Source organism: Sinocyclocheilus rhinocerous, unplaced genomic scaffold, assembly GCF_001515625.1.
Source record: "Sinocyclocheilus rhinocerous isolate Xijiao unplaced genomic scaffold, SAMN03320098_v1.1 scaffold642, whole genome shotgun sequence".
Lineage (NCBI taxonomy): Eukaryota > Metazoa > Chordata > Actinopteri > Cypriniformes > Cyprinidae > Sinocyclocheilus > Sinocyclocheilus rhinocerous.
The window spans coordinates 1,787,850-1,799,321 of NW_015626390.1; the positions used below are offsets into that span (position 1 = coordinate 1,787,850).

The window sequence follows — 11,472 nt, forward strand, 5'->3', positions numbered from 1 at the left end:
AGTCCAGTATTGGGGTTCCTGAGTAACCCAGCTACTACTCTTAGTGTTGAGGAGACATGTTCAATGTACATAAAACAGCTTTTATGAGTCTACTGGTGTAACTGGACTGAGTTTTATCTCACATGTACATGATTTTAAACAGTTAAACAGTCATTTTCATTTCTTTAGGGATGACTGCTTTTTTACGGAGGAAAAAAAGGAAGTGGACTGTTGCTCTTGCTCTTGGCTCCGCCCCTCAAATGCATTCGCTGTTTTTAATAGGTAAGCGTCCTGTAACTTGCGTATATTTGCATAATTCATGAGACGTGGTTCTATGGCCCCGCCTCCGCCATAGTTGTCAACAGTCAGTTCAAGATGGCTGCGCTGCCGATGGTGAGGGTTGCGCTGCTCATCGCGTTTTCGGTGTTTCTGACGCTCACCCTGGGCTTCGGCTTGCCGTCTGTGCTCAACCTCTTCGCGCGATGCTGCGGCTTCCCGGAGGCGAGCGTCACCGAGAGCATAGTGCTGCTGTACGCGCTGTTCGTGCTGTACGTGGCCATGCCGCGTCTGCCCCGCGGGACAGTGAAGGTAACGGTACAGTGAGCAACTTACACATCAACAAAAACTAACGGCATTTCATGTGGCGTATAACGTTACGATATTATATGAGATTTTATTGTCGGGCTGAAAATCTGTTTTTCACTCTCATAAACATTGCACATTATATCTTACTCTCAAACACTATGTTACAATCCTACAGCACCTTAAGTTAGTGTACTTTTGATTTTTGATTAAGTGTCTTATTCAATTACATCATGCACAAAAAAAAAAAGTGTATTTTTGTCCATTTTATTGAATTCTGTAAACTTGTACCTCCAGTTTGGTTGTAATGCAAGTTCATTGTGCAGGACATAACGTTATGTATTATTACCATGCAATAAGTGGTACATTATGCAATGTGTGTATGTATGAGTGGGTGCCTGCAATGAAATATATTAATAATTAACTATCTTTGCCTTATATAAGGCAAAGATAGTTAATTATTAATATATTTCAACTTATTACTCATAAGTTATATAGAGTCCTAGTGATGAGTGATATCAATTTCTGTGCTTTTTTGCATTTATTTATTTATTTATTTTTAATAATGCACATTTATTGTAATATTACCATTATTATTACCATAAAACCGGAGGTACAAGGTTCCAAGATTACATATATCCAATGCATCTGTGGTATAAATGGTGCATGATGCAATGTGTAGGTGTACCACGAAATATATAAATAATTATTTTTGCCTTATATGGGGGCAAAGATAATTATAGAGCCCTCGTGATGAGCGATATGAATTTTTTTTTTATATATATATATATAGATGCAATGCATTTTGTATTTCAATGCTCATGGACTTGCATGGTCATGAAAAGTGTAGATATATCAGAATTTTATAGGTTGCGAATTTATGAAAATTAATGACATACTTAAAAGTCCCAGGAAATGTAGTGCTTTTTTAATTCTAGTTTTTTTTAATCAGTTAGAAATTGGTCTCAGTGCATGCAATTTCTACACAATTTCTATTTTTGTATTATTGTAAATACTTTATTTTATTGAAATACTAACCAATAAATGGTGATTGTTGAGCTGCAGTTTATTGGTTATTGTTGTTTGTTTATTTGGATCCCCATTAGTCTTACAAATAAATAAAAAATAACAACAACACAATTTCACATCACAAAACTATACATCTCCAAATTGCAGTTGACCAAACGCCGACAGAAACTAACTTTTCCATATATATTTATTATATATTATGTTTTTTATTAGCCATTATCGTTTAATTTAGCTGATTCTTGCATCAATTACTTATTAATTAGTTTCAAATCACAGTTTGAAAACCACTGATTTCGTAACACATTTTAAGAATTGCAGCTCAGTTGAGGACCGTTTTCTTCTTGGCAGGACAGTGAATTGTTGGCACATTCGCTTGCAGTTGCACAATAGTAATATTGCATAATGTTTCCTTTGTAGGTTGCAGGGAAAGCTGTGCTCGTTACCGGCTGTGACACTGGATTTGGACTGGCTTTGGCCAAGCACTTTCACAAGCTTGGTTTCACGGTGTTTGCAGGTTGTCTGTTTAAGGTAATGGTTCAACTATTCCTGCAGTTGATTTCTGAACATATATACTGTTGGTCGGAAGTCAAGGGAGCTTTAGATGATGCAATATGTTGCACAAGATTCAGTTGGGCTTGTGTCAAACCTTTTCATAATTCTAGAACCATGACCAAATGGACATATCACAGTTATGTATATATTATGATATAGTTCTTTGTGGCTGGAAAGTCTTGAAGTTGTACTACATTTTTTGATAATACAGAAACTAAACTCAGGTTAGGGCTAACCCTAACCCATTCAAGTATACAGTGCAAATGCCTCTGTGTGTGCGGAGTGTGTGATGTTATGGCGGTTTACTCCGTGTGTTTCGTGTGTGGTTGAAGGACGGAGAAGGTGCAAAGGAGCTGGAGAGCCTTCATTCAGAGAAGCTGAAGGTGGTGCAGCTGGACGTCTGCAGCGAGGAGCAGGTCTCTCAGGCGGTTCAGTTTGTGACCGCTAACCTGGACGAGCCAGAGAAAGGTGAGGGCTGTCTGTCAGTTTGTAGAGGCTCATACAGGATGGGGAGTTCAAAGGTCATTCAGGAAGACCAGACCACCATGATGGAAAATGAGGACATTGCAGTGCAGAGTGATTTTAGTATTATTTATACACTGTTAAAAGGAACACTCCACTATTTTTGAAAATAGGCTCATTTTCCAACTCCCCTAGATATATAATTGATCTAGGTTTTTTTTCCAACATCAGAGCAGAATGACTTTGTATGATGTGTTAAAAATTGTGCATGTAAAACATTCATATCTTCACTTTGGCATCTCTATTTTGTTGCATTTTTTTTTTTTTTAATAGACCTGATAAAATTTATGCTGTTATTTTCCACATGTGATTTTTAGGTGTAAACAGTGGTTCCTACAGATGTAAACCGTGATGAACAATAATTAATCTGAAGGTCAGGTAGGTGTGGCTAGATTAAAGTTTATTTGTTTAGAGAGAATAATGACCCCGCCCCCTGCTGTCAATCACTGTGCCACACCCCTCACTAAACCACACCCACCAGATACAGCTGTATAGATTAATGATTGTTCATCACTCTTTATACCTGCTATAAACCATACGAATTGCTGATCTATGTGTTACAGATCAAACAGAAAATAAGCAGCATACATTTCCTTAAAAATATGGCACACTGTAAAACAGTTGAATAGTTTACAAAACGCACTACTATTTATTGAATTGAACTCAGAACTGAATCTGTTTGATCCTTGTGCCATCTCCTTGATTTAAACACTCGAATATGATAAAAAATAAAAATAAAAAAAAATCTAAACTGGAGCTTCTTCTAAACTAATCACCTAAGAATCACTTAGCAGTTGTGTGGAGTCTGGCACTGAATTTTAGAGGTTCAATAATAAATGATAAATCATGAATGTTATTGTTCAAAATACAAGAAAGTTGTCTTACAAATTTTTGGGGGTCAGGGGTTTTCAAACTGGGGCTCAGGGACCTCATGAGGCCACAGGAGGGCGATAGGGGGTCTGAGAAATATTAAGAGGAAAAAGATGCTACAAGACAGGGATGTCAAACTTAAGATATGAATTCAATGTATTTAACACAGTAATATGTAATGCAGTAGCATTGATAGTATACTGACATTTTGGTTTCTAAAGTTTGAAAGCATTAGATCACTTGGAAGGATTTTATTCCGCTAACAGCCCTACTTATGCATAATGTGTAAAAAAAAAATTATAAAAGCAAAAATGTTCATAAATTGAAGAACACTATACTGTAATTAACGCAGTGGTTTCACTGTTATCAGAGACGACAGAAAGTAGTGCAGAGGAAACATCAGCTAAACCAGCAAGATCAAGATAAAAGTCCTGCTTCTGAAACTAATCGGCCAAACAGGAAAGCTTACTGGATGAATACAATATAAAAAACATACTGAATGAAAAAAAAAAAAAAAAAAAATATTGCAATTTCTCACAATACTGACTTTTCACAAGTGCTTTTTCCCTCAGAAATGCATGATATAAACTCACAATTCTGACTTTTTTCTCAGAATTATTGCGAGTTAAAGTCAGAATTGTGAGATAAAAAGTAGATTTTTTTTTTTCAGTGGCAGAAACTGATTTCCATATAGATCCTCCCATGTTAATACTGAAATCCATCACAAAATAAAACTGTCAACTTAAGATTTCTTCTTGTAATGTTTTTAAGCTCACTACATAATTACCTATTTGCCAGATTTCCAAAAGCAAGTTTGTTTTTATCCATTTTTAAAATGTGGTAAACCAGTTTGTAATTCTGATAATACTGTAATTTAAATAATACCAGTTTGCAATAAAGTCAGCATAACAGACTGTTTTTGTACAGCTAAAATAACAAAGTCAATGACACTAGACGCGTCACTCATTCAAGCAACAAACTGCCACCCCGCTCTTACTTTAAAAGGTGCTGAATGTAATTTGTTTGATTGTACTAAAGCAGGGATCCTCAAATCTGGCCCACGAGATCCACTTTCCTGCAGAGTTTCGCTCTAACCCTAATCAAACACACCTGAGCATGCTAATCAATGTCTTCAGGATCATTAGAAAATCACAGGTAGGTGAGTTTGGTCAGGGTTGGAGCTAAACTCTGCAGCGCATTGGCCCTCCAGGGCAAGATTTGAGGAACCCTGTACTAAAGCATAATATCATAGCATGTTTCTTAAATATCTAAAAGCATATTGAATTCACATACTTGTTTCTTTGAAAATCAATGCTGCAGCCAGTTATTTTACTTTGAAATGTGCTTTCAGTGTCGAATGTCTGTTTTTGTTTTGGTCTGTGTGACTCCGCCCACTGCCAATTCACCCAATAGTATTTCGACACACCGGGTTGCCAATTGGTGGAAAACAGAGCATATTGCAGCAAAGAAAGCCAGTAAACGAACTGGGTCAGAGATCACAGATTCTACCAGACCTAAAAATCTGGCAACCCCTGTGAGGGTGGAGTCTGAGGAGGAGGGGGCGGGAGAATCAACATTTTCCAATATTTTGAATTTGGACTGCAGTACTGTATTCAACCACTAGCTGTCAATATAACATACTGCACCTTTAAAAATAAGAAGGATAAGCTATTAGATTTCAGAATTAAAAATGGTGAGCAGAAAAAGTTTTGTATATTTACTCATGTTATATATTTGTTCATAACCGTGTGAATTGAATCAGGATGTCTGATCAGTGAGTTTAAGGGGGTTTGTGATTATATCTTGCAGGTCTGTGGGCTGTGGTCAACAATGCTGGTATCTCCACATTCGGTGAGGTGGAGTTCACAACCATGGACACATATAAGCAGGTTTCAGAGGTCAACCTGTGGGGCACCATCAGAGTAACCAAAGCCTTCCTGCCTCTCATCCGCAGGGCTAAAGGTAAAGTAATGAACACTCCATGCAGTCCAAGGCCCCGTCCACACGGAGACGCGTTTAGCTGTATACGCATACATTTTGTATCGTATAGGCGACAGATATTTCTTGAGACGAGAAAAAAAATAAATAAATAAAAAATCGGATAGAGAAAGCTCTGGCTTCGTGTGGACGTAGCCCAAGTGTGTCTTCCTGCTGTCGACCTACTTGGAGAATGTTGCAGGCCTTTTGGTTGTGATGAACTTGTGGGTATAGATAATATGTAATTTGGCTGAGTTTAACTGAAGAGTTTATTTTGCAGACAGATGTTAATGTTTCTCTACAGTTTCCACTCCTGCAAGTCTTTCACTGAATTAAAGGAATGTTTGGATCTGAATGGATCAATGGTTAAAGCAAATGGACTTTGGAGTGTATTGCCTGACAAACACTTGTGATTTCCGTGATTCAGTGTTTTCAGTGAATTTTTGTTATTTTTATTTTTTTTAAGTATATTTTTATGATATGATTTTGACATCGGAGCTTCATAATTTCAAAAAAATATATATATTTTTTTTTTTAAATGTATATATTTTAATAGATTTCTTTCCATATTCAAAGGAATTTAATGGATTACATACAGTAAAAAAAAAAAGCACAAAGATTAACACACATTACAAATAAAAAGTTTTTCTTTTTTTTTTTTTTTACAAACTGTCAAAACTGTTTGTGTTCAGCAGTACTCAACAGTTTAATTAGTTTAAACATTTAAATGTTATTTGTGACCCAGAACCACAAAACCAGTCATAAGGGTCAATTTTTTGAAATTGAGATTTATACATCATCTGAAAGCTGAATAACTAAGTTCTTAGCAATGCATATTACTAATACAAATTTAAGTTGATATATTTATGGTAGAAAATTTACAAAATATCTTCACAGAACATGATCTTTACTAAATATCCTAATGATCTTTGGCATAAAAAAAAAATCTATAATTTTGACCCATACAGTGTATTTTTGGCTATTGCTACAAATATACCCCAGCGACTTAAGACTGCTTTTGTGCTCCAGGGTCACATTTTATGAACCTCACTTGTATGTAATATATAAACGAATACATTACCATTTAAAAGTTTGCAGTCAGTTAGATTTTTATTTATAATGTTACAGAAGATTTCTGTAAGGATGTTCTTTTGAACTTCCTATTCATCAAAGAATCCTAAAAAGAAATGCATCATGGTTTCCACAAAAAATATGAAGTGGCACAACGGTTTGTAACATTGATAATAATCAGGGGCCTCATTTATAACCGTTGCGTACGCACAAAACCTGCCCTGAAAGAGGCATACACCACTTCCTACGCAAAAGGTGGGATTTATAAAAAACAAACCTGATGGGAAAATTTGCGCACCTGCACGCAAACTCTGACCCATGCGTACAGACTTTTTTTCTGGAGAGAGAAAAGTAATGTAGTAAACAACGATTTTAAACCGTTTTCATTTCATCATATACATTTACATTAAATATTCCACTCTCATTAATGGAGATAAGCACTGAAATTACATGGTCATTACGTAGAAGTTAAACCACAATGATATGAATTTAGACATAGCCTATTTGTAATGGATGCGCTCGATTACTTTTCCTGTGGTATGTTATGTTTTAATGACAGCGAAGAGTACTATAGGTGCGCAATAATTTCTTTAAACTAAACTGCACATCTCATGTTATGAGAAAGTATTTTTAGCGAGAACAATGATGCGCACTTACTTCGATATTGTGGCGGACACGGCTGGATTCGGTGGAACGGTCTATTGTCCGGTTTGAATAGGTCCAATGATAATAGCTTACTGTACAACCACAGCTGCACAGAGGTGTTGATGTCGTGTGAAGGCATCTCCACAACATTATGAAAAATACCACTGTATGTGAAAGATACAACTTGAAGAAAATGGTAAGATTTGCACGTTTCCTTTTTAAAATACTTTGTCAATGACGCGCAGAGTCAGATAATTGGATTTGCACTGCAATAAATATAGGCCTATATTTTTCCACTAAAAATAGCTAAAAGAGGTTCACCTTATCAGCAAAACTGCATTAAATTTAATTAGATTTTTTTTTTAAACAATTGAAATATTATTTGGTCAGTGGAAATGAATGAGATCAACTCCGTTCTCAGAAAAATTATTTAGAATAATTTTAAACCGTTTTCTTTATGGATATTTTGATATTTATTCTAAAACAAAGATACTGGATGATTTTTAGCAATAAAAATGAATGTGTATGGCACAAATGGTGACATGTCCGGTTCACTTAGTTGTGTCGTGGCCACGAGATATTAAATTGAGGGAACGCAGGTTTGTTTATGCATGGCCACGAGAAAAATGTCGTTCCCTCTACATAGCATAGCACTATATACATTTATAGTCCGTATCTCATATTTCCTTCTTGTACCTTTGACTGTGTTAAACATGGTGTCACGTGGATAGGATTATGCATAGAAATGATATGCAGATGAGGTTATGCGTAGTAAAACTAGGCGTTGGAAGCTTCATATATGGTGATTTGGGGGAGGAGTCGGGGTGGAGATGCACGTACGCACAATCTTCCCCTGACTGGGATTTATGAAGGGATTTTTGCGCAGGTTCTGGCGTACGCATGGTTTTATAAATCTGAAAACTTTTGGGTGTACGCAAAACTAGCATTTGTGCCTACGTACACTTTAGGATGAAATCTACGGAGAGCTTTATAAATGAGACCCCAGAAATTTTCTTGAGCAGCAAATCAGCATATTAGAATGATTTCTGAAGATCATGTGACACTGAAGACTGGAGTAATGATGCTGAAAATTCAGCTGCACATCACAGAAATAAATGACATTTTAAAATATATTCAAATAGAAAACCGTTGTTTTAATTTGTAATAATATTTGACTTTTTGTCTTTTGGTCACAGGTCGTGTGGTGAACATCGCCAGCATGTACGGCAGAATGGGAAACGCTCTCCGATCCCCTTACTGTGTATCCAAATACGGAGTGGAGGCTTTTTCTGACTGTCTCAGGTATGAAATGAAGGTTTGGAGCGTCAAAGTTTCCGTCGTTGAGCCAGGAAACTTTATCGTGGCCACGGGTATCCTGACACGTGACATAGTCACGACAACAGCAGAGAAGCTCTGGAAGGAGGCGCCCCCTGGTGTCCAGGAGGACTATGGGAAAGCTCACTTTGAGCAGTACATGGCTCTCATGCGCTCCTACTGCAACAGCGGCCAGCGGGAGATCGAGCCGGTTTTAGACGACGTCACAGATGCAATCACGTCCAAACGGCCATACAAACGGTACAACCCCATGGAGCCGCACTGGTGGATCCGCATGCAAATAATGACCCACCTTCCTGCGGCCATCTCAGACAGACTCTACTTCTAATGAGATGCCAACTTCCAATACGTTCGTCACCGGGTGAATCAATGAATTAATATATGCCATATTGAACAATCAAATTAGTATACAATCTTTAAAATTAAAAAAATTAAAAAAAAATTAAATAAAGAGAATTAGCATACAATCTTAAATTTGAAAAAATAAAAATAAAATCACACAAATCTCAAAGGAATATTCTAGGTAAAATACAAGTAAAACTATGTGTGATACCACAGGAAATAAGATCAACATAAGACAAGTCAACATTATTTTGTCCAAAATATTCCCTTAAAGGGATAGTTCACCCAAAAATGAAAATTTGCTGTTCATTTCCTCATCCTCAGGTCATCCAAGATGTAGGTGACTATTTTTCTTCAGTATAACAGTAAAGAAGATTTTTAGCTGAAACCGTGGTCCTTGGTGATTCATAAAATTCAAGTCACCAGCTGCTGTCACTTTGAGAGTCAAAAAAAACCATATACAGGCAAGATCAAATTAATACCAGTTGCTCCTGATAATAGATTGAGGTCTTATGAAGCAAAACAATCAATTTGTGCAAGAAACTAAACATTATGGTTATTATTATCATCAACATTACGTGTAACCCAGAGCCTCAGGCACTCTGGTCATGTTCAGTTTCTTGCACAGACTGATTGTTTCGCTTCATAAGATTTCAATATATATTGTCAGGAGCCACTGGTATTAATTGTGTTCCTATATGGTTTTTGTGACTGTCAAAGTACCGGTAGCTGTTAACTCGCATTTAATGAATCACCAAGGACCACAGTTTCAGCTAAAAATCTTCTTTAAAAAAAAAGAAGATAAAAAAAAGAAGGCTAAGTAAATTCACAGCAAATTTTCATTTTTGGGTGAACTATACCTTTAAGTTTGAATGTATGCACTTTGATTCACTTTATCGTATTTTAGGCTCATTAATGGTTAAGTATTCTGGAAATGTGAACACTTTTCAGTATTTTGATTTGGTCACGCAGACATTTCCATAGAGCGATCACGAATCACCAGAGGCCTGAAGCCAGAAGCAGTGAAAAGCAGCATTATACAGCGCGTCCCGGCTGGCTGCTGATGTGGCAGATGTCTTCGTGTGGCTCTTTTCATTGAAAGGATGAAACCACAAATGAACAAAAGAGGACGCCTGTGGTTCTGTCACTGCTTTCTTAGGAGAAACAATAAGAGTGAGGGGCTTAAAGAGTTATAGGGTCAACACATATTCCCTTATGAGCATTCCCTTTATGAGCGTTTCTTCCAAGAATCTGAATGATTCAGTTTTGAGGTATTATGGGATCACTTGCCATCCACTGTAACAAATTTTGTGCTGAAACATTCTGAGTGTTGAAATTAACAATGTATACAAATGCATCATCCCAATTTGCTGGTTTGTAAGAATAATAAGAACGGTAAAAAGGACCACATTATACATTTCTGAACCAGAACCCATTTAAATGTGCTTGGAAGCATTAAAGCCTCTACATAAATTTATTACTTTTTTTATTATAACTTTTTTTTTTAAAAATTTTAAATTTAAGGATTAGACAATTAACAACTGCTGTGGCAGTTTCAGCCTTGCATTGCATGCTTATTTAAATGATTGAAAATTCGTTAGAGAATTGTCACAAACCACTACTCTTTCCGTAGTGCAAGGGCTAATAGGCATTATTAGCCTAAACACCTCATATATACACTGAAAAAAAAAAGATACTACATTTTAAGGTAAGTGGTTGCAAACTATTTATTTTAGCTACATTTTAAAAAAAAAAAGTTGAAAGTTAGTCAACTGAATTTGTTTATTTAAATGTAGCTAAAATAAATTGATTGCAATCACTTACCTTAAAAAAATGTTAGTAAATTCAATGAATCATTTTTTTTTTCAGTGTAGTATGGCATTTGGAAACACTAGGATTTGGGATTCACTAATGCTGATTTTACGAACTATATACAGTAGGATGGATTGCATGAGAACAGGAATGACATGTTGGCCACCAGAGAGAGCAGTTGAGTTGGCATCTGTAGCCATCAACCTCTTTCAAAAGAAAAACACTAACAGTTTTATCAAATAGTCTATCAAGTTATGTCTTTGCTCTCTCTACACATAATGTAATTGCCTAATAAGGACCAAGTGTTTGCATGGCTTTCTTGATTTCTTGTGAATATGAAAACCAGTAAAGTGTGTGCAAGTTTCTGGACATTCTACAAGATTAGTTGAGAAACTTTAATTACAGTTTGCCTTATATTTAATATAACTTACTGTATGTTGCAACACGATAATACAGTATGCACAGCATTCACATCGAATATTTTAGGGATTTTCACTGGCTTTGGTTGTGAAATCATGGGGAGTACATTTATGTATTTAGGGAACTATGCAGACGCAAGTAATTTCGCTCGTAATGGTCACGCGGTTCCCCTGCTGTTCTCTATCAAGTCCTTTCTCTTCCTATAGCTGACATGTTTCACATTGTTTCAGTATGAATATTGCCCGTTTCTTGTCTTAATTGTCTCACGCACAGCATGTGTAAAATCATTATGATTCCCAGCAGGTCTTCATTAAATGCCAGCAATATCATTTCCAT

General features: G+C 36.3%; 1 protein-coding gene across 1 annotated transcript; it reads left to right on the plus strand.

Annotated features, from left to right (window-relative positions):
* The first annotated feature begins 327 nt into the window (after positions 1-327).
* On the plus strand, positions 328-9,212 carry LOC107713828 (D-beta-hydroxybutyrate dehydrogenase, mitochondrial-like). Its single transcript, XM_016519460.1, has 5 exons — positions 328-567; positions 2,008-2,118; positions 2,475-2,610; positions 5,344-5,496; positions 8,424-9,212. The coding sequence occupies exons 1-5, from the start codon at positions 355-357 to the stop codon at positions 8,888-8,890; spliced, it is 1,080 nt and encodes a 359-aa protein (XP_016374946.1). The 5' UTR covers positions 328-354; the 3' UTR covers positions 8,891-9,212.
* Positions 9,213-11,472: the final 2,260 nt, after the last annotated feature.